At 67.8% G+C, this 27,389-nt stretch overlaps 1 protein-coding gene across 2 annotated transcripts; it reads left to right on the forward strand.

Moving 5' to 3' along the window:
• Positions 1-3,126: 3,126 nt before the first annotated feature.
• On the forward strand, positions 3,127-22,057 carry SLC7A5 (solute carrier family 7 member 5; the record flags this gene model as incomplete). Of its 2 annotated transcripts, none has more annotated exons than XM_084257688.1 (10): positions 3,127-3,661; positions 11,851-12,012; positions 17,119-17,224; positions 17,926-17,970; positions 18,374-18,497; positions 19,260-19,363; positions 19,710-19,806; positions 20,786-20,935; positions 21,015-21,192; positions 22,002-22,057. In XM_084257688.1, 10 exons carry the CDS (start codon positions 3,127-3,129, stop codon positions 22,055-22,057), a joined length of 1,557 nt encoding a protein of 518 aa, XP_084113814.1. The 2 variants fall into 2 exon arrangements, with proteins under 2 accessions (XP_084113814.1, XP_084113815.1); XM_084257689.1 differs by having other exon boundaries at positions 11,851-11,976.
• Between the last annotated feature and the right edge of the window lie 5,332 nt (positions 22,058-27,389).

The raw sequence follows: 27,389 nt of genomic DNA on the forward strand, positions 1-27,389 counted from the left end.
GGGCCCCCTGGGGGGAGCCCCTGGCGCGCCCCAGCCCTGTTCTGTCATGTCAGAGTGCAACACCCCATCCACGTGCACAGCTGCTGTCGCTCCTCGCCCCGGCCCCTGGGCAGTGTGCCAGCCTCAGGGCATCAGTGAGGGCAGCGTGGCAGGCCGGGCCTGTGAGCTGGCGTCAGCGGGGGGCTGACCCACAGCCGGGGTGCGTCTGTGGTGTGCGGTGCTCTGGAGGAGGCGGAGAGCCGGGGGCAGGATCAGGCCCGGGCAATTCCGGGGCGGGGGTGTTCGGCCCCCGGACATTTGAGCTGACATTTGAGCAGAGGCTAGTGGGGGCGCGGGGGGCGCCAGGTGTCCCAGGGGAGGTGATTCCGTGGGTCCTGGTGTGCGTGGCTGCAGGTGGCAAGGCGAGGTCCACCAGGGGCCTGAGGACACTGGAGGCTCGGGACGGGAGAGCCGCGGGAAACGCTGTGAGCTGCTGTCTGGGCCCGACACCTGGGCTGCCGGCCAAACCTCCAGACGCCCGCCGAGAGAAAGAGGCTTCTGGAAAGGGCGCAGCTACCGCCAGGCCTCAGCCTCCCCACAGCCCTCCCCACCCCCTGCAGGCTGGGCAGCATCCTCCCCCCAGGGGCAGCAGCCAGATCTCGGGTTACACCCTGCACCGGAGAAATAGGGAGTGAGCTGGTTCCCGCAGAACAGAAGCGGGGACACCAGATGGGCCACTCCGGCCACCACAGAGGGCTCTGGGAAAGGGCCCCGCCCGCCCTGCTGCTCAGCTGCCCCTCGGCCCGCCTGAGACAGAGGACGCCTGTGCCCCCGCTCTGCACGCTGGCTGCGCCACTTAGCAGCCACCCAGCCCGACACCGCACGCGCCCTCAGACGAACTGGTCAAAGCGCAATTACTGAGTGCGAGAGGATACCCGCATGTTTTCAGGCTTTGGAGGGAAACCCCCCAGAAGCCCTCCCCAAGCCCTGACTTGAGGCCGAAGCGGGAGCGCCTGTGATGGTGTCGCCAGCAGGTGGTGCTCGCCGCCAAGGCTCGGCGCGGCCGGCAGCTGCGCCCTCCCTGCTCCCAGAGCCTGTGCCTTCAGTGGGAAGCAAGCTTGGGAATTTTTGGCTCTAACCTGGCGCCCCCTTCCAGCTCGCCTCATCAAGAGAGCGTGGAGTCGGTGACCCCGACACGGCAGCACCCCTCCTCTGGCTCTTCCTTTGAGTCCCGGGACGGCCTTCTCCAGGCCTGTGTGCCTGGCAGCGGCCACTGGGATCCACCCAGCTGTTTTGCTTTGCGCTTTCAGTGCTGCTCCCTTGACTTACAGGATAGATCCGTCAGATACAGTTAAAAGGCAGCTTCATTTTTATAAAATAAAAATAAGTGGCTGCCCAGCTGGAGGGTGAGTGCCCAGAGCAGCTTCAAGCCCCAGGCCTGGAGCCTCAGGCATTAAATGCCTCTTACCCTTGTCATATCTAAGATGGGCCTGTCGGGAGGTCTGTGCTCATCAAAGCTGGTGGCTGGAGGACGAGTGGGGCCTTATCAGATGAAAACCAGGTGGAGATCAGCCGTGGTGGGGCAGCCCTGGGGTCTCGGAAGGGTTCCGGCCTGGGGCACCCTTTGGGGACACATCTCCCTGCCTGGCAGCCACCCATCTGGGTCCAGGCTGGGTCCTCCACCTGCCTCCTGAGTTCTCGCCCAGAAACAGCCGGGTTGGAGCGCCCTGGGTCCTCCCCGGTCCCTGTGGTGCCTGGACTCGTGGTGGTCAGAAGGGTCAGTCCGTGCGCTGGGGGGAGCACTCTGCCCTGCGCTGGGGCCCCGTGCAGCGGCGGCTCAAGGACAGAGAAGCTTGGGACCTGGACCGGCCCTTGGCCAGGTGACCGCCCCCCTCTGCCCCGCGCTGGGCCACCGGAGGCCAGAAGAACAAGGAGACAGATGCTGGTTACTGCCCGGCGGTTCAGGCGGCACCTACAGAGCCCACGTTTGTGTTGTTTCTGTGGCTGAGATTCCAGCCCCTCCCAACGCTGAGGTGAACGGCCGGCCAACACGTTGGGGTGGGGAGGTTGGGGAGGTTGGGGGGTGCGGAGCATCGGCTGAAGTCCTGCAAGATGGACTCCCGGTGCTTCCTGTCCGTGTCCACTGAACTGGCAGGTATTTGACATTCGTGGTGGCTTCCAGGTCTGGTGACTGGGCCTCTGGCACCCCCTCTTCTGACCACTGGGCCCCTCAGTGGTCTTCTCGCCTGCGGTGCCTCCCCATTTACTGGGGAATGCCGGGCGAAGCACCTGCACCCTGAGCCTGCTTGGAATTCCTGAGCCATGCGGGGGCTCTTTCTGGAAGGGCCGGTGTTGGCGTCACTGATGCCATGCGGTGCCGGTGTCCCAGAGTCCCAGAGCCGGGTCGCTGCTTCCAAAGCTCTTCCCTGCGAGTGTCGCTCCCCGGCCAGGACGCTCCCCTGGGGGGAAGATGGGATTTCTGGGCCGGCCGCAGCAGCACTGGGGTGCACTGGGGGGCAGCCCCGCCCTCGGGCTTCTGCCGTGACTCCCCGCGGGGCCTTTGCGGCCGGGTGGCCCCACCGCCTTCCCCCTCCACCGTCTGCCCCCACCGTGTCCCCCTCCAGTCTGCCCCCCAGTCTTCGCGCCTGCCAAGCCCGGGAGAGCGGACGGCGGGGCCGCAGGGCCCGTGTGCAGCGGCGGGTCGCACGGTCGGCTGGGGACGCCGGGGGCGCCCCGCGAACCCCTCTCCCGCGGGGGCCCAGGCCGGGGAGGGGCGGGGCTGGGGCGCGGGCTCGGCCGCTGGAGGGCGGCGGGAGGCGGGGCGCCGCGGGGCCGCGGGCGGGCGCGCCGGGGGTGGGGGGGTGGGGGGGCGGCGGGGGGCCGCGGGGGGGGGGGAAACAGGTGCCCGCGGGGGCGGGGCCTGCGGCGCGGGGCGGGGCCTGCGGGGCGGGGCCGGGGCGGTGTCGCGGGGCGGGGCGATGACGCGCGGGGCGGGGCGATGACGCGCGGGGCGGGGCGGGCGGGCCGCCCTATAAAGGCGGCGGGGCGGGCGGGCAGGGGACGGAGCGCGGCGGGCGGGCGGGCGGCGGGCGGCAGCGGCGGGCGGCGGGCGGGCGGCGGCAGCGGCGGGGCGGGCGGGCGGGCGGCATGGCGGGGCCGGGCCCGAAGCGGCGCGCGGCGCCGGCGCCCGCGGCGGCCGAGGAGGAGCGGCAGGCGCGCGAGCGGATGCTGGCGGCGGGCGCCGGCGCCGGGGCCGGGGCCGGGGCGGAGGGCGTGGCCCTGCGGCGCACCATCGCGCTGCCCAGCGGCGTGGCCATCATCGTGGGCACCATCGTGGGCTCGGGCATCTTCGTGACGCCCACCGGCGTGCTGCGCGAGGCGGGCTCGCCCGGGCTGGCGCTCGCCGTGTGGGCCGCGTGCGGCCTGCTGTCCATCGCGGGCGCGCTGTGCTACGCCGAGCTGGGCACCACGATCGCCAAGTCGGGCGGCGACTACGCCTACGTGCTGGAGGTGTACGGCGCGCTGCCCGCCTTCCTCAAGCTCTGGGTGGAGCTGCTCATCATCCGGCCGTCCTCGCAGTACATCGTGGCGCAGGTCTTCGCCACCTACCTGCTCAAGCCGGTCTTCCCCAGCTGCCCGGTGCCCGAGGCGGCCGCCAAGCTCGTGGCCTGCCTGTGCGTGCGTGAGTACCGGCCCCCGGCCCCCCGGCCCCCCGGCCCCCGGCCCCCCGGCCCCCCGCCCCCGGGCGGCGGCCCAGACCCCCCTGCGCTCGGCTGCCGGCCGGGCCGAGGGACGGCAGGACCCTGCCCTGCCCGGCCGCTTCCCCTCCGCGGCCTCCCCGCGCCCCAACGCTGACGCCACGTGGAGGCAACTTCCGCCCGGAGGGACGCTCGCGACACCCCATTCATTCACTGGTGCCGGGCGCAGGAAGCCGGGCAGAGCCGGCCCCCGCTGCCCCAGCCCCCGCGGCGCCCAGAGGGAGCAAAAGCGCTTGACTGAGGGTGAATTTGAGAGGGCGGGGGTGGGCTGGGGTGTCCCAAAGGGTGCTGAGGGCACGGGCCGTGGCTGGCACGCGGGGCGCTGGTGGCACGCGGCCTCCGGTGAGGGACCGGCCGGACAGGGTTGCTTCTTGGCAAAGTAGGTTTCTCACCGGCCCCAGGGGCAAATGTGCCAGATGCCACTGACCTACACTGGCCTGTGGCGGGCACTGTGGCCGGTCCTGCCCCCCCACCCCGGCTGACCTTAAGGAGGCCTGGGAGTGGACCTGCCGGCGCTGACTTTCAGACAGCAGTCCGCTGGGGCCGCGCGAGCCCGCGGTCTGCACAGTTTGGGGTCCTGTTGGTGGGGTCCGGGCACGGCTCAGTGCTTGCAGGGCCCTGACTCCCACCACCTGTGCTGCCCTTGGGGCTTTCAGCCTGGGGACCATTGCTGGGGTGGGGGTTCCTGAACTTCAACGCCTGCTCTATGGGGGTGAGCAGAAGGCAGCGGGCAGCACTGGCCTGCCAGCTCCCAGGGCCCCGCCCAGCCCTCAGACCCCAGCAGCAGCCACATGGGCCGAGGGGACAGTATGTGCCCTTTGGGGAGTCTCAGCGATGTGGGTCCAGACCCTGAGCGGGCGTGACGGCAGCACGTGCAGCTGGACTGAGGACTCGAGCAGGGCTGGCCGTGGGGGTGGGTGCCGGCCTCGGGGGCCAGGGGCCTGGTCAGCTCAGCTGTCCCAACCAGCGTCCTCCTTGCGAGATGGGGTCCGTGCTCCCCCCACCTTAGGGACAGAGCTGTGCTCTAGACGGCCGCTCTCTGGTCTCCTCTGGCCTCAAGCTTGTCAATTGTGGGGGCGGATCTGGGGTTGGGGCCTGGGGGCACCCGCCCCGGCAGCACTCGGGGCCCCGCAGCATGACCGGCAGTGGAGAGGGGTGCACCATGCCCCCTTCCCACATGGGGAGGGCAACTAGCCGCCCTCCCCGGTTCCTTTTCTCTGAACCGCCGCGTGAGAAGGCGCGGGCCTGGGGGGGTCTGTGATACCAGGGAGCAGTAGGCTGCAGGCAGAGCCGGGCGAGTCGGCCTGGCTGTAGGACGGAAGGGGCTCGTCCGGGTCCACCGCTCGCTCAGAATTTGCCCCGCTTGGCACGGAGAGGTTCCGGGCGCCCGGGGAGGGGCACCCTTGTAGGGGACATCTGAGAACACCTTGGAAAACCACACGAAGTTTGTGTTTATGTTAGGGTGCGCAGGGGGTGCACCCTGCTGAGCACTCTCCCACCACTGCCCCCGTGAAGTCCCCCATGTTCTCCCTCCCTGAGGTCTCAGGCCGGGGATAAAGCTGTGCTCCTGAAGTTTACCCTTCACCCGGCACGTGCCGCCTGTGGGCCTGGCACAGTCTGCAAGGAGGGCGCTCCCTGGGCTGAGGGGGTGACTGAACTGGGCTGCCGCCTCCTCCCCCGTTCCGGGCGGAGGGGCCTGGCCTGCTGGGAGGGCCGCCGGGACACGCCTGTGTGGGGCAGTGGCATCCTTCAGCCTCACCGGACATAGCCGGTGGCTGGGGATGGACTCTGGGTCCCCCCAGCGTGGTCGTGTTTGGGGGAATGATGTCCTGAACACACCCCACAAATAGGTTTTATGGGCCCCGTCCCTCCCCGTTGACTCTTTCTGTAAGTGCGCAGGTGAGGACGCACAGTCAGGCAGCCCGTCACGGCGGGGGTACCCTGTACCCCTTGTGGCTCAGGGAAGCGTGTCCTGCCTTCTCGTGGAGGTGGGGATCAGCGGGGTTGCAAGGCTCGTAGAGTTTACCCTTTACCTGGGCCTTCAGCCCCAGAAGGGACCCCAGCGGCTGTTCTGAGGCCTGTGCCCAGGGGTCCGGTGGACAGACCTGGTTCTGCTTCTGGGAAGCTACTGGCACCTCCTGCCGCCGCCCCCAGCTCTGAACTGGGCCGTCACGGCGGCTGGGTTTGTGGGCTCGACCCTGCCCGCACCGCGCCACCCACCCGCCTTGCCTGCGACATCTTCACGGTCCGGACTCGCTCTCGCCTCAGAAGGGGAAGGAGAGGGGGATCCCCAGGGAAGTCCGCCAGGCGGCATCTGCCCTGTGCCCTTGTCCTGCCGACGCCCGGCCCACCTCCTTCAGCCCCTGGCAGTGACCCCCCCCTCCTGGGGTGTGGGCCCCATCGGGCACATCCGCCGCGGCTGCCCCCAGGCTGCCTACACCCTGCGCTGGCCTGGGCGCCTGCCAGCCGCCAGGCCGGCCCCTGGCTGCCTGAGGCAGAGGCTTCTGGGTGTTTCCAAGGGGCTGGCAGCTGAGTTCTGAGCTGGGAGCTGAGTGCCGTCGCCAGGCTGGTAATTAGCGCGGAAACCACACTTTCCCGGCCAGACATGAAAGGGCTCCCGCCTCCGGGAGTCACGCGTCCCTTCACGGGAGCGGAGGCCCCTGGGGTCCTTCAGGAGCATGTGACCTGGGGGGGGGCCCGCGTGGCTGACCCTTTATCCCTGGGTCACGGACCCTTTTGATAATCCACTGGAATGTGCAGACGGCCCCAGAATGCGCACCAGCTGCCCTGGCTCCGCAGTCACGGGCTCCCGGACCCCGCCCGGGGGGTGCCCCGTGACGGTAGAAGCAGACCTGGGCTTTCAAGCTCTGGTGCCAGCTTAGACACGAGCTCTCACTTCCTCGGCCACTTCACAGCTGGGGAAACCGAGGCAGAGGTGGGCAGGGAGCCCTCTGGCATCAGGCTTGCGGGGACACGTGTGTGTCTCTGCCAAGGGCGGCAGATACAGGGTCCGGGGGCTTCGGTTACCACATCTGCGTCCTCCTGGCCTGGATGGGGCCCCTGAGGACCTCAGGTTCATCTGTCCTGTCTTCTTGGGGCGCGCACCTCCCCCAACTGGAGAGCCAGGCTTTTTCATAAAGCCCATGGGATGCTTTTTAGCTTTCCAGGGAGATTCCAGCGGGTGTGGGGTCCCTCAGACCTGCTCCTCCTGCCCTTCCCCGGCGCCAGCCCCTCTGGGTAGGGGTTGCCTGCAAGGTGAGGCCCCTCTGGGTAGGGGTTGCCTGCAAGGTGAGGCCCCTCTGGGTAGGGGTTGCCTGCAAGGTGAGGAATCAGCACCACCCGCCCCGCTGCTCCTCCTCCTCGCTGCTCCTGGTAACCCGATCCCTGCTGTGTGTTGCCCTGTGCCTGGTCCCCCTGCCCTTGGTGCTGACCTCTGAGTCCTGTGAAGTGCAGTCGCGCAGAAGGGAGCCGCTGCAGGGCCGCAGGCTGTGGGCCGGGTCCGGGTCAGCTCCTCACGGGGACCTGCTGTCAGCAGAGCCCGACTGGGGCGGCCGACTGTGCCCTTGGCCTGGGGTCAGATTCCCCCTGGCTTGTCTTTAATCACCAGGAGCCCGGTGGGGACCAGGAGGGACCTGCAGAGGGGGGCCAGGTATGGGAGGGGCTGACCGATGTGCCCCGGGGCTGGGGGGCCGGGGAGTGGTCCATGCCCCCTTGGCTGGGGGGACGGGCAGGGGGCAGGGCCCGGGCCGAGGGCCGAGGTGGGTGGCGGTGGCGGGCCGAGGCACACGGGTGAGGGTCTGTGTCCAGCCTCCTCCCATCCTGTAGTCACAGGGACCGGGGCTCTAAGCAGGGGGTTCCGGCGCAGACTGGGGGTCTCAGCCCCTGCCATCCTCCCGGGAGGGCCCATGCTCAGGCTGGCCGGGGCCTGGGGCAAGGTGGTGGGAGAGCACAGGTGCCGGCCTGGCGGGGGGTGGAGGGCTGGGGTGTGAGGGAGGCGTCCCTGTGGCGGCGGCCACCTTGCAGGGAGCGTGGACGCGTGTGGCCAGGCCACGAGCAGCAGCAGAGAGGAGGGGTGGCCCTCCTGCGGGTCCTGGCAGTTTCCAGGGCCGGGACCCTCCGGGACTCCATTCTCCCGGACTGTGTCTGAGGGTGGGGAAAGTGGGAGGAGGCCGTCGGGGGCCCCAACCTCAGGGCTGACGCTTTGACTCTGCCTTCTTCACCGCGTCTCGGCTGGCGCGTCCCATCAGGTGCTGGCGGCGCTCCGGCCTGGGCCGGGGAGCTCGTGGGGCTGCCGAGACCAGCCCCGTCAGCCCCGTCGCCCGGGAGAGGAGGCGTCCAGGCCGTCGCGGGGCCAGGAGAGCTGACCCGCGTTAGTCATTTCCTCCTGCTGCAGATCCGTGGCTCAGCAGGCGCGGGAGAGGCTGAGGCTTCCCTCCTCCTGCCCTGGGGGGTCCCCACCGGCCACAGACCCCCCCGCAGGATTGGCTCCCTCTGCAGACCCCCCCCAACACCCCCCCCCCCCCCGCACAGCGGCGTTCCTGGGACTGCTTCCTGGGCCTGAGGAAGGTGGGTCCTCCTGGGGCTCATCCCCACCCGCCTGCAGCGGGTCCTGAGCCCTCACTGGTGGGAAGGGCACACACCAGCCCCCCGCACCTGCCGCCAGCCTGGTAGGAGACTGTTCGTAACGGGTGGGAGCTTTTGTTGTAGAGCAACCCCGATACAAAACGGGGTGCATGACTGTGGGTCTTCACCCGCGCGCTTAAAAGGACATATCAATGCTCCACTGCAGGCGCACGCGAAAGGTTAATGAAAGGTTTATTGACAAGGGAAGGGGAAATGAGGAAATGTCCAGCTCTGGGAGAAAAGTGGGAGACCAAGTTTTAAATGCGTCCTACCCGATCTGCGGATCTGGAATCCCAAATGGCGCTCTGAGAGCTGCCGCCAGCCAGGAGCCCTGAAGCCAGGAGGCGAGCGACAGCGAGCCCCCCAAGGCCCACGTGTTTGGTTTTTATATCCAACCTGGCTGCCCAACTCCACCCTCAGGTCCCAGCCACCCTCCCTTTGGTGGTGACGGGATGTGTCTTTCCCATTGTCTTGATGGCTTTGGTCTGGAGTGGGGGTGGCGTCCACAAAGCCAGCATGGGATTAGCTCGGGACATATTTCCCCCTAACACTTTCAAGGCTGGCAATGAGAAATGCAGGGCCCGGGGGACACCCCAGCCCATGGACATCTGGCTTAGAGCGGAGGGGGCTGCTGATCCCAGGCCCCTGTCCACCGAGCACCCTGGAGCCCTGTGTGACCCCGCCAGGTGGGGTTGGCAGAGGCAGGAGAGGGCCACTGGAGCCACTGGACTCCTTCGGGGCAGCCCCCCGGGCCATGTCTGCCGGGTCCTAACACCTGAGCAGAGTGGCCCCCAGGGACAGGCGGTGGCCCAGCTTCCCGGAACCAGCGCAGCCCCTGCCACATCCTCTCCTGCCCCGGGCCTGGCGATGGGACTCTGGGTAAACTGAGGCTCCGGTGCTCATGGCCTGGGTCCCAGGCCTCACAGCCAGCTCCCTACGGCTGGGCCCATGAGTGTGAAGCCACACTCTCCCGGGGCGCCCAGACTGGCCAGGCCTGGGCCTCTTTACCCAGCGTCAAAACCCTGCCAGAAAGCACCTTGTCAGAGCCTGGCTGGGGGAACCCAGAGTGGCTGGGACTTCCTCCTTAGTCTGCAGGCTGGGTGGGACCCGCTCTCCGCTCTCCGCCCTCCGTCCCCGCCCATGTTCCCCGCTGCGGCCGGCATTGCTGGTTATTGGCACCCATGCCACCCAGGGCCTGGTGACACCCTGCGGGCTTTGCCTTCAGCGGGGCAGCGGCTTTGGTGGTCTGCTTTGGCTGCTTTTCTGTGCTGGTTATTTTTTTTTTTTTAAGGAAGACAGGCTCCCTGGGCCGCTCTCCTTGGGGTGCCCCACGTGGCCTGCCCACAAGGACTCCAGGCGCCGCTGTCCTGAGGTCGCGCGGGAGACCCCCCACCACGGGCGCTGGGAGCCCCTGCTGCCGGCTGGGGGGCACCCTGTAGCCAGAGCAGGCTGGGGTGGACTCCCTGAAGGGGACAGGCTCTGCTCAGCCCCTCCCGCTGCTCCCGCCTCCCTCTGCAGAGGCACAGAGACCCGCTCTTCCCCGGGGCCTTATCTCTGGGACCCCAGCTGTCACCCAGCCAGAGCCCAGCCGTGCTTATCTGGGGGTGCCAGCATGGAGAGCCCCCGAGAAGCAGGCCTGGGGTGGTGCCCCGTGTTTACCTGCTCTTCCCCCTCGGCCCAGCAGAGAACTTTCTCCTGAGTTCCTTTGGGGGAGGGGAGTGCTGGCTCCTCCCACTACCAGCAGCTGAGCCGCCCTTCCCGCCAGTGCCGCGGCACACGGGTGTGAGGTGGAGGACAGCGCCCCCATGAATTCTTCTTTGTTTAAGATAACGTCTCACTTTGATATTTAAAAAGGAACTGGGTGGACAATAACAGAGAGTCGCTTGCTCTTCAGCCAAAGCCCCTGAGCGGCAAACTCCATCCCAGTCTTTTTATCGGGGAGCCATAGTGGCCGCCTTTGTCCTGCACCCCACGCCCACCCCAGAGCGCCGGAGACGGGGCGCCTGGGCAGGTGCCCGGGCTCGGGACGCAGGGCGGGCCCCTCGCTCCTGGGGGGGCTCCCCGCCATGCAGAGACCCCCGAGGCTTCCTTGGCCGCTCAGCCCTGGTCGGCCGGCAGAGGGACCCCCAAGGCGCTGCCGGCGGGGCTGGGCTCGGGCGGGGCTGGGCTCGGGCCGCGCCCACCCGGCCTGCGTGATGCAATCTGCCAGCCTCTTGCGGCAGCACGGGCGGGCGGGGCTGAGGGCGCGCCAGGTGTCCGCCTGGGCCGAGGCCCCCAGAGAGTCTCTTGGGGCTGGACTTTCTCGGGGCCTCTCCCCACCCCCGCACCGTGCTGGGGGTGGGTCGTGGCCACGCCTGGGTCTGCCGCAGCACCTTGGACAGGGTCCGGGCCGGCCTGAGGGCAGGACCACCAGCGGCCCTCCAGACCCTTTGACCCGAACCCTCTCACCCAGGTGGAGGCGCTGAAGAGAGCCGGGTGGGGCCGCAGTTCCCAGGGGGATGGGCCGCGGGCGCCCTAACCCAGAGCACATGGGGAGCTTCCTGCTCGCCTCCTGCCTGGCGGTCCCCGGGCAGTCAGCGTGGCTTCACTTAGTCCCGGGCCCAGCCTTCGAGTTGACATCACAAAGGACACATGTAGTTGGGGGGAGCCCCCAGGGCCGCCTGCCTCAGCTGGTGGTGTGGGAAGAGCAGGGGCCTCCCAGGCCCCTTAACTGCGGCCGTCCCAGGCAGAGCCCTCCGCTGGGCTGGCTTCCTGGTGGGTTAGGCCCTGGGCTGCTTCCAAGCATCATGGTGCTGCATTTAGGGAGTGGGGTTCTGGGCCCTGGGAGCTCCCCTCCAGCTGCGGGGCAGGGAGAGGGTGGCGAAATGGGACAGGTCAGTGTGGGAGTGACCAGCGCCTTATTTTCAAGTCTGCCTTGTTGTGAGTCCATGGGGTGTCTGTGTGAGCAAGATGCTGAACACTGTGGGTCTCCTGCACACCTGTGGGCCCCCCCCCCCGCTTCCCTTCCGGTGCACACCTGGGGGGGCTGCACACCCATGAGTCCCCTGGGTCAGGGGAGGCATCTCTGTTGCGCTGGAGCTGGTGCTGCCTGCGTGGAGGCTGGCCTGGGCCTCAGGTGGCCCACTTGCTTGGCAAGGGAATTTGTGCTAACAGGATGTTCCTGTTTTCTCTGGCTGTCTGGAAGGTTCTCTGCAGCAAGGGCCCCTTCCTCAGCTGGGCGGTGCAGGGCCTGCCTCCAGGGGATCGGCAGGGTGCACCTTGCCGGTGGGAAGGGAGGGGGCTTCCTGGCCTGCTCAGGAGGCTGAAAGACCCTTTATGACGCCTGGGGGCACCTGTGGGTCTCGGCTCTGACCCTGGAGACTGGCCCCTGGGTAAGAGGAGCCCCAGGAAGCCAGAGTCCTAGAAGGAGCTAAGGGCCCTGGGGGTGTCGCCTCATCCCAGGACCTGCTCCCCGCTGACACTGACCCCCTCTGCCCTGCTGTCTCCTCAGTCCTGCTCACGGCCGTGAACTGCTACAGCGTGAAGGTCGCCACCTCGGTGCAGAATGTCTTCGCGGCTGCCAAGCTGGGGGCGCTGTCCCTCATCATCCTGCTGGGCTTCATCCAGATTGGGAAGGGTGAGTCGGGGTACACGGGGCGATGGCTGGGTCGTGGTGGGGAGCCTGGGACAGCCTCCTTGCTGTCTGGACCCGGTGCACCGGCTCTGGGCAGAGGTGCCTGGCGGGCGGGGGCGCTCTCGGCTTTTGTGGCACGGCCTCCGGAAGTGGCGTGGCTGAGGTGAACCATGGCCCCAGCGGGAGAGATGATCACCTTGAGGACACAAGAGCACTCCTCAGTCTCCCTGGGGTGCAGGTGGGACAGGGGTCTCCATGGAGCCTCGCCCAGTGGGCCCTGGAGGCTGTTCCTGTGGGGGGCCACGTGGCTACAACCCACATGGGCACGGGGCTGGCAGGTTCACCCAGCAGGCTGGCCTTCAGCAAGCAGTCCTGGCCAGACAGCGGCCCCTCCCCATGGCTGACCCTGCCCCTCGCCCGCCCTGGGGGCAGCTGTGCCCGGTACCCCCACATGCACATCCTGGGGTATCTGCCTATGACATCCTTGCAGTTTTGACTGCTCTGCTCTCCCCACCGCACCCACCCACAGGCCACACAGCCACCTCACATAGGCTGTCGGGGGCACCCATGGTTCAGAAGAACCGGGTGCGCGTGGGGCTGTGGAGGCTGCCAGCGTGCCTGCCCTCACATGCCAGCCCCGTGGGGCTGGTCTGCACTGGCCTCTTAAAGTGGAACCAAGAATCCAGACCATCTGGGCAGAGGGTCTTGATCCCCTGTGTAGACTGGTATGCAGCCTTGAGCAGGCTCCCGGCCCTTGGGACGAGCCCAGCCCCTTCCAGCTCTGCTCCACTGCACCCTCGGCCACCGCATCAGCCAGGGGCTGCGCCTTGGGCGGGAACAGGCAGACCAGGGTCCTCAGGGTCCTGGGATGTCTTGGGACGCCTGCCCTGGCTCGCAGTGTGGAACTGGTGACCAGCAGCCAGGAGGTAGTCGGGTCTGGTCACCCCCAGCCTCACAGGGAGTTCAGCTCGTGAGGACCCAGGTCCGTCCGCACCCCCCCGGCCTCGCCCTCCAGCAGGTTGCCTTGGGACTGTCCTCTTCCGGCCAGAGGAGGAAACACAGGGAAACCTGATTTTTGTAAAAACAAATTTCAGTCAGGACAGCAAAGAGCTTTTGTTCAGCTTGAATCACAATGTTCATAATTCTGTTGCTGCCGGAAACACCCGTGTCCCCCGCCCCCCGCAATCCCTTTCTGAACTCGGGACTCTGCAGCATCTGCAAGATTCCTGCTCCAGTTTGTTCTCGGGTGAATGCCCCCCTCTGGACACGGCGGCTCCCCTGCACCGTGGGCTGCCTCTGTTTCCCTCGGGCAGCCTGCCCGGCCCCGTGAGCCCCTTGGGTCCGGTGCTGGAGTCAGGGCCGGGCCAGATTGTCCACCCAGGGCTAGACTGTGCCTGGACTGGCAGCCGTCCTGCAGCCTGGACCTCACACTGTCCCCCTCAGGCTCCTGGGGTGGACACCCTGTCTTGACTTTGGACCACTCCCCCTCCTTGGCACCAGGGGCAGAAGGAGTGAGGGCAGTGGGGGGAGCTAAGACTGCCCACCTGGCTGGGGGCCAGGCCCGGTGTCTGGATTTTCCCGCCCTGGGGAAAATGGGCGGGGGTGGGGGGTGGGGGAGGTGGGTGGGGACCCATTGGCGTTTCATGTCCTGGAGCCACCACACCAGCTGGGGGGTGGGGCCAGGGTGTGGGTAGCTGTGCAGGCCGGGGTAGGCCACAGAGGGCTGGATGGGTGGGGACTTGGTGGTGGATGTGATGAAGGGGCCATGGGCAGAGGGCGCTCAGTTGCCCAGGATGTGCCCGCCGGCCAGCTCCCCCAGCTTTTGTCCCTGTTCACACCGGAGGGCGGGAGTGGGGTGTGGATGGCCTGTCCCTGTACCCAGGTCCCTCTCAGGACACACAATGGGGCCCTTGTGTCTGCTGGAGCCTGGGTGTCCGGTGGGGAATTGCGTGCTTCTCCTGGCGTGGTGACGGGCGTGCAGATTAAGACAGTGGCCCAGAAACGCCCCACCCCCTGCAGGCCTGGAGGAGAGGGAGCCTCCTGCCCCTGCCCAGGGCAGCCCCAGCCCCCACCCGAGCCGGCCCTTCCACGTCAGACCCAACCTCACGTCAGACCCGGGTGTGGGCTGCATCCCCAGAGGCTGCATCTCCTGGCCTGGTCCCCAGTGCCGGGGCTGCTGAGCTGGCCAGATGTCGGGGACTCTTCGCCTGTAGCTGGGGAGCGCCTCCTGTCTGGCTAAACTTGAGGCCCAGGGGCCCCTCTCTGGGACTTTGCAACAGATGACAAGGGCCTGTCTTGGAGGGAGGCGGCCCTGTTGCCATCCCCTGACAAAAACGGCCCCAGCAGCTGGCTGAGCGGTGGGCTCGGGCAACCCCTCTGAGGGCAAGGCCTGAGGCCCGGTGCGCCCGAGGACCTGCTCGCCTGGCCCGTGGTGGAGCGGTGAGGCCCAAGGCCGTGTCTGCCCCATGTCCGCCGTGTCGGGGGCAGAGCGGAGACTAGAGGTTCTGGCCCACCGCGGGGAGACCTGGTCTGTCTGCAGGAGTCCTCCCTGCAGACTGTGGAGGCTCCTGCTGGCACCTGCGGCACCACGACCCCGTGTGCTGGGCTCCGGGCCTGCCCCTCTGCTGCCCCCGGACTTCCTGTGGGCCGAGCGCGCCCTCCCCCACTGAGCCCAGGTCGGGCTTCTCGGCACCACCGCGCGGTCCTTTTCAGTCACGTCAGATTCTGAGGTTCCCAGGGGACATGAGTTTGGGGGACACTATTCAGTGCGCCCCGCAACATGAGGGACCATGAGGTGGCATCTGGGGCGTTGGGGGCCATGGTGGAAGGTCGCAGTGCAGCGGACACCCCCCAGTGTGGGAACTGGCTAGTGGCCACTGGCTAGTGGCCGCGTCCTGAGCCCTTCCCCAGAGGGGCTGGAGGACTGGCCAAGGGGACAGCATGGGGCAGCCAGTGGCCCGAGGCTGGGGGTTGTCACAGGGGTTGGGCTCCCCCGGCCTGGGGCCCAGAGAAGCCTGGAGGAGCCCCTGACCAGCCCTCCCCGACACAGACCAGGCGAGGTCCGGGGACGGCCGGCGGGGCCCCTGTGGTGAGGGACGGTTGCAGGGCCCTCGGGCGCCTGTGGGGGACGGTTCACGGGGGCGGGACCCCCTCCCTGGGATTGGAGGTTTCCAAGGCGGTGTCTGCGTGACGCAGGCCTCTGGGCTGTTTCCCTGAAAGCGGCTCCCTGGGGGCTCTGCACGTTCCCACCCCAGTTAGCCGCGGTCCCTGGGCCCTGCCAGGCTGCCAAGGCAGCCGAGGCCCGCAGTTGCGAGGCTGCCTCTGCGGTCGTGGCCGGGGGGCCCGGGCAGGGCCTGTGCTCCCTGCACTTCAGGGCCAGGAAGGGACGCACAGGCAGCGAAGGGGCACGAAGGCCTCTGAGGCTGCTGCAGAGCGCTTGGCCAGGGCCACCCAAGGGGGCTGCGCCTTCTCTTCTCTCGGGCAGCAGGTGTGGGGGAGGCTTTGAGTCTTCGGAGGAGGAGGCCTCGATAAGGGGGGGTGCCATGGGGCCCCCATACCCGGCCTGATCCTCCTCCTCTGCTGCCTCCCAGTGTTAGGGGGAACCCGTTTAATATCGGGGCTGCTCTATAACACCAGGAGAAAGACGCAGCTCCCCTGGGGCCTGCCCTTCCCGTCTGTCCACCCGGCCCTGTCCTGCCGCCCCCCTGGGAGCCCAGGTCCGGGGAGGACTGAGGCCCTTCAGCCCTGGCCTGCTGGTGCCTGGGGCCCTGGTGAAACAGCGGGGCTGGATCGGGGGAGGGGTAGCCCCGGCCCTTGGGGAGCAGGCACATGGGTGGTGTGTTCGCCATCAGCCCGGGGCAGGTTCCCGTCTGGGATGACCAGCTGTGGGAGCTTCCCCGGGCATTGCACCCCAGCTCCCATCCCCACGACAACCCCAGGGGTCTACAGAGTCTGTCACTGTGTGCTGGTCGCAGAGGTTGGGGCGGCTGCTGGAGGAAGAACAGGGAGATGGTGGGGTGGGCACAGCCCAGGGGAACGTCTGGGGCTGCCCGCGCCACGGCCTCCCCATGGCGGGAGTAAACAGGCCTGGATGTTGCTTTCCTCCTGGGACTTCAGAAATGAGGCCCAGGCACCCCAGGGAGACCCTGTCCCCTGCGCAGAGCGGCCTTAGGGCTGGGGGACCAGCTGAACCCGCGCAGCCCTGGTGGAACCGACGCCCCTGCAGCCGGCAGCTCTTTCCTGAGTTCGCGGAGGCCATAAAATGGAAGGACAGAGCCCAGGAAGGGGGCCGGGGCAGGACCCCCAGATCAGCACGGGCGCCCTGGGGAGACTGCCTTCACCCGTCAGGGCTCGGAGCCAGAGACCCAGAGACCTGTGCCTCCGGCCTCGCTGGGCACGCCCAGTTACCCCTGCAGCCCCAAGTGGGGGCTCAGGCCTCGGATTTATCTTCGGCTTCGGCGGCGGCCTTGCCCCACGCAGCGCTGCCAGCGCACCTGCACACCACACGCTCACACTGTGCGCACCAGCTGCTGTCCCGCTGTCCCTCTGGAAATGGTCTGCAGAGGCCACACCATGTCCCGAGTAAGGCCCAAGGCTGAGGATGCCCCGCGCACTGTCCGGAAGGCCACCGTCTCCACCCTGGCAGCGCCTCCTGCGGCAGCGACCCCACCGGCACCGTCCCCTCGTTCACGCTGGGAGGGGCCGTGTCCTGGGGTGCGTCTCGGTCCTTTTGGGGTCACTTTGTGCTCGCGGTAGCCGACAGGAGGTTGTGCTTCCGGGGCCTTGCACAAGTGAGAGGCCTGGGCCCGGCGTCCCTGGTCCTCCTGGCAGAGGGAACACAGTGCAGACCTGGATCCCCCGGAGCTCTCCGCCCTTCTCTGAGGCAACCAGTGGACCCCCCCCCCCCCACACCCCAGCCGGGACCTGCTGTCCTCATGTCCACCCTGTGTGCAGACAGCCCCCGGCGCGTCAGGGAGGTGCATGTTGGGCTGCTCCACAGGTGCCTTTAATTTGTCTCTGGAAAGTTTTCACCCGACATTTTTGTTTGTTACCGTGTTTCCCTCCAGGAACATTCCAGAACTCTTGGCGTGACCCTGTGCTGCTCTCTGACCCTGCATTCCTTTCTGTTTGTTTGGCCTTTGCTAGGTGGCGTCTCCAATCTGGACCCGGAGAACGCCTTTGAAGGCACCAAGCTGGACGTGGGGAACATCGTGCTGGCCTTGTACAGCGGCCTCTTCGCCTACGGGGGATGGTGGGTTCCGCTTCGGACGCATGGCTGGGCCCCTGGGCACCCAGAAATCCAGGCAGTTTCAGAGAGTGGCCGTCCTCCCCCAGAGCTCCTGAGATTCCTGAAATGCCCAGCCGCTGAGCGGATGGCCTCTACGTGACCCTTCACCCACGGGCAGAAAGCATGTGGGCTGCAAAAGCTGGCCTGGCAGCCCTGCCCTGGCCCCGCTGGCAGTGGAATGCCGGCCTGCAGCTGCTAGAAGGACTCTCCATCCCCTGGGCCTCTGATCGCAGCCCCTGCTCTCAGTCCAACTGTCCTGGGCCTGAGAATAGTTGTGTGGTGGCTGGGTCAGGGGATGGACAGGGCCACCTGCGCTCGCTGGAGGCCACTGACGTGCACACTGGGTCCCAACAGAGCCGCCCTTTGCGTCACTGTCCCCTGTTGCCTCGGACCCTGAGGCTTTCATGCCCAGGGGTGTGAGCCTGCTCAGGCCAGGCTACGCCTTTGCCTCAGAGACGGTGCTGGCTGCCCCTGGAAAGAACAGGGCTCAGGGAGGGTGGGCCCAGCTGGCGGGCGCGGTTTGCTTTGTGAGCTCCAGGGCCCAGGGTGGTGGGTGAGGGGTCCCCTCCAGCGGCCCAGAGCAGGTAGGAGGGCCCTGTGGGGGCCGCCTTCCTTCCCCCGAAGACCAGGAAGGGTGCACCACTAAACTCTGCTCTGCATTCCAGGAATTACTTGAATTTTGTCACGGAGGAGATGATCAACCCCTACAGGTATGCTTGTGAGCGGGCCTTCTCGGCTTTTCATGTGAGGGGAGGGAGGGGCCAGTCTGTCCAAGCCATCCTGGCCACTGGGCCAGCCCAGCAGCGTGCAGGGCCACGGTGGGGCGGGGCAGCCTTGAGGTGAGGACTGTGCTGGGGGCTGGATTCTGGCCCAAACCTGCCTCCCAGCAGGCCTGTGTACCCCGGAGCTAGATGCCCCTCAGAGCTGGGGAGGAGCCCCGTGTCGCAGGCAGGGCCGAGGCAGGCGGGTGGAGCCCGGGGCAGGCTCTCCCCACCACCCCAGCCGCAGCAGCTGGCAGGCCCTCGCTGCAGGTGCTCCTCCTTCCGGGACGTGAGGCTCAGGACCGGGGTCCCCTCCTGGGCTGCATTTGATGCCACCCTCCATTCCTTCCAGGAACCTGCCCCTGGCCATCATGATCTCCCTCCCCATCGTCACGCTGGTGTACGTGCTCACCAACCTGGCCTACTTCACCACCCTGTCCACCGAGCAGATGCTGACCTCAGAGGCCGTGGCCGTGGTAAGGTGTCACTGCCCCCATGGCTGGGCCCGGGAGAGGCTGAGGCGGGCCCTGCGCCTGCATGCCCACCAAGGAGGCACAGCGGGCTCCCCTTGCTGAGCAGGTGCCAGTTCTTGGGCCTGCTTGCACCTGGGACGCGGGGTCTCAGAGCCAGCTACCCTGGGCCGGCTTAGGCCAGCTGGTCTGGGTGGTCCCAGCATAGTCGTTCCGACCGGCTTGGGAGGGAGGGGCCTCCAGGGACATGGAGGTCCTGTCCCAGTATGTGAGGAGTCGGGTCTCAGCCACTGCTGAGCAGCCAGAGCGGGCTCAGAGCCCAGGGCTGCAGCCCCGAGCTCATGGCGGTGGCCGACCGAGGGGGCTGGAGCGTGCTGGCGAGCCGGCCCTGTCTGGGGGGTGCCCTTTAGGGGCATTTCTTAGCTGCCGCTGGGCAGGGAGGTGGAGACACCCCACTCCCGGGTTTGCCTCCCGAGTGTGTCTCCCCAGCGGATTCTGGAGCGCCTGACTGATAGCACCAGCCCCTATTGGGCGCGGGGAAGCCCACTAGGTCAAGGTCACCTGGCGATGCCGAGAAAGGTGTCCACATGTGAGGGCAGCACAGGCCCTGCTCTCGGGATGCGACAGTCCTCCCAGATCCAGAATTTGCCTCTGAGGGATCCCCCAAGGGCAGGGGCAACCAAGCCTGTGGAAGGTCCTGGGGCAGCGGGGTTGGGGCGTGGGCACCGCCTGCCTCGGGGGCGGGGCGCTCAGGGCAGGTCTCCGCAGGACTTCGGGAACTGCCACCTGGGCGTCATGTCCTGGATCATCCCCGTGTTCGTGGGTCTCTCCTGCTTCGGCTCCGTCAATGGGTCCCTGTTCACCTCGTCCAGGTGAGCGCTGGTTGCCTCCTGTCACCGGCCCTGCGCCAGGCAGGGTCAGCGGGGTCGGCAGTGCCGCTGCTGCTGGAGCTTGCAGGTAGAGGGGGCCCCCCGAGAGGGGACTTTGCTGTGTCCTTCTAGAGCCTTTGACACGTTCTGTGTGACCCTCCAGGGCTGGGGCAGGGCAGAGCCCTGGGCTTCCCCCCGGCCAGCAAGGTTGTGGGGGACACAGCCACCCAGAAGGGCCCCCGCGTCCGACGTGAGCTAAGAGTCTAACAAGTGGGGCCAGGGCCAGGCCCCCATTCCTGCCCAGCCTGGGGTCGCGTGGCCGGGGGCTGACGTCCGCTGTGGCCCACAGGCTGTTCTTCGTGGGCTCCAGAGAGGGCCACCTGCCCTCCATCCTGTCCATGATCCACCCGCGGCTCCTCACGCCCATGCCCGCCCTCGTGTTCACGGTAAGCGAGCGGCGCGAAGGTCCCGGGGCGGGGGGGTGCGGGGGGCGGGCCGTGCACCCCATCTGCTGGGGGTGTGGTCTGCCTGGGCCGCCATGTCGCCGGCTACAGACCGAGCTTGGTGTGAAGCAGCAGGTAAGTGAGCGCGGGTGTTTCCGCACCGCCCGCTCCACTGAGCGCCACAGGCCGCTGTTTATCCAAAAATAACGTGGGAGGCTGTGGGGAGATTCCGATCTGGAGCACACGCGGGAGCAGCCAGCCCCCTGGGGAGCCCCCTCTGTGGCCAGCCCAGAGCTTCCCGGGGCTCGGGTGCGGCTGTGTCACCTGCGCGGGCACAAGGCGGCACGTCCCACGCTGAGGTCACATCGCGGGCAGTTTCCTGCGCTCGAGTCACGTGCTCTTGCTCTGTCGCTATGGAGCCAATCACCCCAAACGCGGAGGCCCGCTGGGCAGCCGGCCCTGTCCCGGGGTCCCCGAGGGGTGGGAATCCCCGCGGCTCAGCTGGGCGGCGGTCTCAACAGGGGTGGTGGCCACCAGCTGCCCAGCTGAAGGCCCGGCCGGGGTGCAGGGGGAGCTTGCGGCAGGGGGCCTGTCCTGGGGACATGGGCTTGCCCTGGCCTCACGGGGCGGCCCCAGCTGTGCCCAGGGCGAGGGAGCTGAGAGGGGCAGCAGGGGAAGGCCTCTTGGTTCCCTCCGTCCCCGTCGGCAGGGGTCAGGCCGGGCTCTGCCTCACGCCGGAGGCGCAGCGAGTGGCGTGGTCTGCGCAAAGCCCCTGAGCACGCAGGTCTCAGCACTGGCCGGACACTGGGCCCTTCTGCCGGGGTTGTGCTCAGCCTCCCTGCGGAGCCCCGGGTGGGTGTTGAGCTCTCCCGGGCGACCTCCCTTGGGGTTTTCTGAGGTCGCGTGCGTTCCGGGGCTGCCCAGGCGGGGTTCCTGTGGGCCCTGGGCACCCGCGGGCTCACGGCCCGGTTTCTGCTTGCAGTGCATCATGACCCTGTTCTACGCCTTCTCCAAAGACATCTTCTCCGTCATCAACTTATTTAGCTTCTTCAACTGGCTGTGCGTGGCGCTGGCCATCGCCGGCATGCTGTGGCTCCGCTACACCAAGCCCGAGCTGGAGCGGCCCATCAAGGTGGCTGCCGGGGCGGCCAGGTGGGGACAGGGCCGGGGTGGGGAGGGGGGCGTGGGTGACAGCGCTCTCCTCCGTCCAGGTGAACCTGGCCCTCCCGGTGTTCTTCATCCTGGCCTGCCTCTTCCTGATCGCCGTCTCGTTCTGGAAGACGCCCGTGGAGTGCGGCATCGGCTTTGCCATCACGCTCAGCGGCCTGCCCGTGTACTTCCTCGGCGTCTGGTGGAAGAGCAAGCCCAAGTGGCTCCTGCAGGGCATCTGTGAGTCCGCCTCCGGCCCACAGAGCTGCCGTGGCCCGAGTGGTTGGCGTCCATGTGGGCGACACCCACCTGGCTCTGGGCACTGGCCTCTGGCCCGTAGATTTCAGGGATAAGGCACTCAGCTTGGCACCGGCTAATTTCAGAACAAGGACTCCAGCGAGCAGGCCGCTGGTGCCAAGGAAGGGGTCCCACTGGCTGGCGCCGGCGTCAACAGCCGCTGACCCAGAAGGGCGGGGGAGTGGGAGAAAACAAGCTCCCGGGGCCCAGCAGGCTCTGCACCCAGCGGCTGTCCGTGTGGCCACTTCCGGGAAAGCCGCCCCCACCACGTCCCCCAGGCCTGTGGTCCCCCAGGATGGCCGTCTCCCCTGTTCTCGTGGGCACCGGCCAGTGGCTGGGGCCTCGTCTCCATGCCCGGTTCTGACCCCCCACTACCCTCCCTTCAGAGCACAAGCAGTGGCCCAAAGGGGGATGCCCCAGAGTGGGTGCTTGGAGGGTCTGTGGGCCCCTTGACGGCACCCCTGCTTCACCCTGTGGGGGGCCAGGGCTTGGCAGCCTCAGGCGTGCTCCCCTCCTCTCCCCGGGCCTGGTACCTGCCAGCTGGTGACCGGCTGCCCCAGGATCAGCCCCCAGGCCAGACTAGACCTTGGGCACTGAGGCATGGGGTGTGTGCACCCCAGGGCGACTCGCTGCACCAGGAGCAGGCCGCTATCTGCTCCTCCAGGGAGCCACAGGCAGGTGCTCCCAGCAGGCGGGGCCACCCCACCCGCGGAGGTGGTGCCCCTGTGACTCTGCTCTCTCCCTCCCCGCAGTCTCTACCACTGTCCTGTGCCAGAAGCTCATGCAGGTGGTGCCCCAGGAGACATAGGCCAGTGGCCTGGAGGCTGCCAAGAAGATGTCAAGAGACCGTTCGAGATCAACTCACCCCTCCAAGGTGAACTGCCCGTCATCCAGGCAGCTCAGCCGCGGGCCTGCCACCTACCAGCCTCCCCTGCGGGCCCGGCACCCACCACAGAAGCTGGCAGGACGCCACACTACAGCAGCATCAGCAGGGCCCTCGGCGTGCAGAAAGGGCGCTGGGCAGAGCCCGGGCAGTGCCTGCCGGCACCCGTCACGCGGGGTCTTCCCCCTGCCCTCCTCCACCCACTTGTGTTATTTTTTTAACTTAAATTATGGACGCTACCAAGATGATTATTTTTTAAAGAATTGGGGAAGGGGGAGCAGTGGGACAATCTCCCCCAACTCCCAGTGCTGCCCGCAGCGTGCGGGGCCCCCGAGGGCCTGGTGTGGCCAGCCTGACCCTGGGAGGCGCAGAGCCCCACGCTACAGCCGGAGGCCGAGTGCTGAGCCGCCCGGCACGGGACGTGGGTGTGCGCGAGGACAGGCCCTGCCCAGCTCCTGGTGTTCGTTGCTGCAGGTGTGGGGACAGTAGGGACAGTTGCTTTTTGCCTTAAAGACCCTGGGCAGAGCCCTCCCTGGCCAGGTTGGAGCAGGGGTCTCAGCCCCTGTCTGCCTGAGAGGAGGGGCTGGCGGAGTGCGCAGTAGGGCCGCGTTCTGAGCCCGGTGTCTGAGCAGCTGGGCCTCTAGCGAGCCGCAGCCAGCACCCCCTCTTGGCCTGGTGGCCCTATGAGGACCCCGGCTAAGCGCGTTCAGACGTGCCGGTCACGTGCAGTCTAGAAACAGGGTGACAGACGCTACATGGCCGGGCACCCCCTGCTTCCCCTCTTAGGTGCCATGGCCGTCTTAGCCACTGACCCCCATCTGTCCCCAAAATGTTCTGAGCCAAGTGCTGTGCTGAGCCCCCCGCTGCACCCGGGGGAGCCCTCCCCGCTCTCCACCCCGGGCTGCATGAACGCCGAGCAGCTGGTTGAGGCTGCGTATCCCAGGCGGTGCGATGGACACCAGAGAAACCCGGCAGGCGGCTTGGGGGGCCTGGGCTAGGTGTTGAGGTACAAAGGCATCAGCCCACCGGCCTTCCCTCCTGCTCTGCGGGGCCACGGGGAGGTCAGGAGACCCAGCCTTCCTGCGAGACCACGCGCAGCTCCGCAGAGGCTGCCAGGGGTGAGCTCCGGCCCTCGGGGCCATCTCTGCCCACTGGGTGAGACCCCTGGCAGGCGGCCCCAGGAGGCCAGATGACCTGTGCGAGACAGCTGCGTCCCTGGCTCGGCCCGGGCCTCGGTTTTGTCATCTGCAAGCAGACAGCGGCTGCCTGGCCGCCTGGCGGGTTCATGCGCACGTCTCGGGGCACAGCCTGCTCCTCCCCGCCCCCCCCCCCAGTGTTTGCTGCTCCCCCGGGGCCAGGGCGGGTGACCGTGTGCTCTGCCACTGGTGGACAGGTGCACCCGGCGGAGGGGGTCACGGTGTGTTCTCATCTGGGCTTGGCCGTCCCCCCACGCAGCCTGGGGGTGCCACCTTAGAAGGCAGAGCCCGCCGGGGCCACTCCTCCCCCGTCAGCCTGCGTGTGGTTTTCGTCTCTGATGTGGCCGAGCCCGCCGGCCATCCGCTCTTGCTCGCGTCCTCCCATCTCCCGGATGCGCGCCTGCGGGGACATCGCCCAGCCGGGACCACGTCCAGCCCTGCGTGGCTTCCGTGTCTCGTCCTGCTCGTGGCTAATCTGTTACATGTGTCTGGGGTGGGGTGGGGAGCTCTGGTTTTGTTTGTGGGGCTTTTTGTTCATTTTTAAAGAAAAACAATTGGACCCTTAAGTCGTGCCGGTGCCTTCTGTTCCTCAGCCCCAGCTCTGGGTGTGGGGACGCCTCGGGGACCCACCATCAGTCTCTGACGGCCTCCTGGAGGCACAGGGGGCCAGACTCCGGCCCCGGAGAAGGACAACGCAGCTGACCGGTGATGGAGGCCGGGACAGAGGCCAGTGGTGGGGGCAGACTCCGGCCCACCTCTTGGGGGCCCCAGAAAGAACGTTCCAGACCCAGGGAGAGGAGCCCTGCTGTGGGGCCAGTGGCGCTGCCAGGGCTTGCGGGACGTTTGTGCTTGTGTCCAGGGCGGGCAGTGGGCGTGGGGGGCACGAGAGCCGGTCCTCCACGCAGGCTCTGCTGCTGAGCCAGACCTGGAGGCAGGTGTGGCCCGGGGTGGGGGGTGCAGTGCCCAGTGGCCAGAGCCCGAGCCACAGCCAGGACAGCTGCCAAGTCAGCCCAGATCAGGGGCCCAGGCCCCAGCTGACCCCCAGATGGGCCCTGCCGGAGGGACCCCATGTACAGGTGGTGCGGTGCGCGGGTGGAAGGTGGGGCTGAGCTGGCTGGAGCTTGCCCGCATGGCCTCCCCCTGCGCCCACCCTCCGGCCTGCTCAGTGGGGTCAGCAGTTCTGGAGCTGGGCGCACCTGGACAACAGAGGGCTGGGTGTGGCCTAGCTAGTCACCTGGGCTGTGGCTCTGCCTGCCCAGCCTCCCACTGTCCAGGCCCAGAGACAAGACTGGGGGGCACCGAGTGCTCAGCTGCATACCCCACCCCCCAGTATCTGAGTTGACTGCACCTCCCAGTCTGGGCAGCCTGGACCCCACCACCTTTCCCCAAGCCCCAAAGACCAATTCCTGTGACACCCCCTCCCCCCTGCTGGCCGGTCCAGAGCCCCCACTGCCCCCCCATCCCCCACCCATCTCTTGGCAGCTGCCTGGGGTCACTGGGACTGCCCCATGGGGATGTGCTGGACCCCAAGCAGCCAGGTGACAGGCGTGAGGCTGGGTCCTGCTGGAGGGACCCAGTGGGGATACAGGGGAGTACATCTGCCACCCCAAAATAAAACTTGGACCAGAGGTCTGTTTCACGGGGGCCCTGAGCTGGTGGAGTCGCTTCTGAGATGACTGTGAACTCCATCAGGGCTCGCCGTGGGCTCAGGCCCCGGGGTTGTAGTAACGCTCCCAGGGAAGCTCAGCCGCAGACTTGCCCGCTGCTGCCTGGCGCTTCCAGACGCTCAGCCCTCCTGCCCAGGGCGCTCGCGGACTTGGCCACACCATGGGCCGGCAGCCACTCTGGCCTCCTATGGGGACCCCATGCCAGGCCAGCTCTGCCCCAAGACTCAGCCGTCTCTGCCAGACGAGCATCCCCGACCCCGGGTCTGTGCCCCCCTGGGCAGGGCGTGGTCTGTGCCCCCCTGGGCAGGGCGTGGTGAACGGCCCTGGCCTTGACCGCTGTGAGCTGAGCACAGAGGGGCCCCTGCCAGCCTCCCGACCATGACAACGTCCAGCTCACGTGCTGCTCCCCCCAGGGCATGGGGTGTTGAGGCGCTGGAGCCCTGCCCACCCCCACCCCGGTCCCCACGGTCTCCGGCAGGGAGGTCTCCTGTGGGTGCCGCCTCAGGGGGAGGAGGAGGAGGGGGCGGGGCTGCCCCACCCCCCAGTCTGCTGCAGGGATTGACAGCTGGGCCCTCCTGCCCACCAGCGTTGCCCAGCAGCCGCGCAGCCCCCGCCAGGCAGGTCCCAGCTCAGCAGCCTCCTCACTTCCCAAAGCAACGCTTTGTCCTGCTGGGCAGCGAGGGGCGGGGGACCCTGGATGGCGCCCCGTTCCCTCCGCAGACACCCCTGCGGCCTCCAACGCCCGGTGGGACAGTCCAGCCTTGTTCTGAGAGCCACGGGCTGAGTCCCAGCTTCTGCCATCAAAGTTGCTTCTATTTTCTTTCTGGGCTCGCTCGTCCCTGGAGCTGGGCTGAGGCCACCGCAGGTGTCGCGGGGTGGGGGGGACCTCGTGACTCAGGGCTGCGTGGTCCGGGGGCTGGGAGCCGCCTGCTCCCTCGGGACCCTCCTCTCCGCGCAGCCGGCCTCCCCTCTGCATCCCCGCAGGAAGACCGCCCCGGGGCCCCAGGCAGCCACACCCGCGGGAGAGGGCAGGGGTGTTGGACAGAGCCGGTGATCTGGCTTGGGGGCTGGTATGAGTGTGGGGCGGGCAGGCGGCCCCCCAAGGCCTGGCACCAGTCTGGCTGTGCCTGCCAGGCCGGGTTCCCCGCTGAGCCCACAGCCCAGAAGGTCCTACACGTCCTGCCCTGCACCTTAGGGATGGCCTGGAAATAAAGCTTGTGCCACAGGACCCGCTGAGGAGAGGCCGCAGGCACCAGGTGGGCCTGGAGCCAGCGCCAGCCCTCCGTTTAGGGAGGGGAGGGACACACAAGGGAGGAATGGGTGGGGTGGGGTGGGCAGCTGGAGCCCCTGGAAGCTGGAAGAGCAGGAGGAAGCGCCCATAGAGCCTGGGGGGGCGGCCCTGTCCCCCTGACTGTGGGTTTGTGGGGAGTGAGATTCTGTTGTTGACGGACCCCATGGGGGGGCTTTGCTGGGGCTCTCCCCAGCCTCTGGAGTATCTCCCCGGGCCCTGAGCCCCATGTCCCTCCAGCCTCTGTGCCCGGGGGGCCGGCCGCGCTTTGGGGCCTAGGCCAAGCAGCTGCCTGGGGATGAGGACGGTAGGACCTGCAGGCGGCACCTACGGGCACGTTGAGGGACGAGCTGGGGAACTAGTGTGGGCATCGGAGCTGGGCTCCGCATGGGCATCAGCCTAGTCCCCTGGCAGGCGCCCCAGACGAGCCAGGATGGGCCTGTGGGCACACTGCTTTCCTGGGCCACCCCAGCCGACGACCCACGCCGGCCAGCGCCTGGAGCAGCTGTGCTCTCCCGCACCCCCCCCACTTGGGAGTCAGGATGTGGCTTCCAGGGGTGCAGGCACCCCCCATCGAGGCTCCCGGAGGACGCTTCCTGCCTCCACTGCCCTGCCCCGTCCCACAGCTTGGGCTGCAGATGCCCCGCCGCCTCCATCCAGCCTCAGCCTCTCCTGGCGTCAGCGTCTCAGGTGGCCGCGCACACCCCTGGATTGAGGCCCCTCAACCCATGGGCCCCTCAACCTCACGGAAACTACACGGTCCCATCTGCAAGACCCATTTCCAGAGTCTCCAGGTGAAGATGAATCTGGGGGGTGTCACCGTCACGTCTCACAGGGCTGCAGTCGCAGCCGCCCCCAGTATCTGGGGCCGGTGGTCCCCGCCTGGGTGGGAGGGGTCTGGTCCTCTGGGAAGTCTGATGGGGCCAGCGAGCGGCACCTGACTGACATGGGGGGCACTGCAGCTGCACCTCATCATGGGGGGCCTCACGGCCACAGAGCCCTGAGGATGGGCCAGAACCAGGGGCAGGGCCCCCCACGCAGGCCCCCTGCTGGCCGTCCACCTGCTGGGCCTCCTGGCCGTGCTCATCTTGGGAAATTTCACATGA

This window comes from Talpa europaea, assembly GCF_964194135.1.
Source record: "Talpa europaea genome assembly, chromosome: 16".
Lineage (NCBI taxonomy): Eukaryota > Metazoa > Chordata > Mammalia > Eulipotyphla > Talpidae > Talpa > Talpa europaea.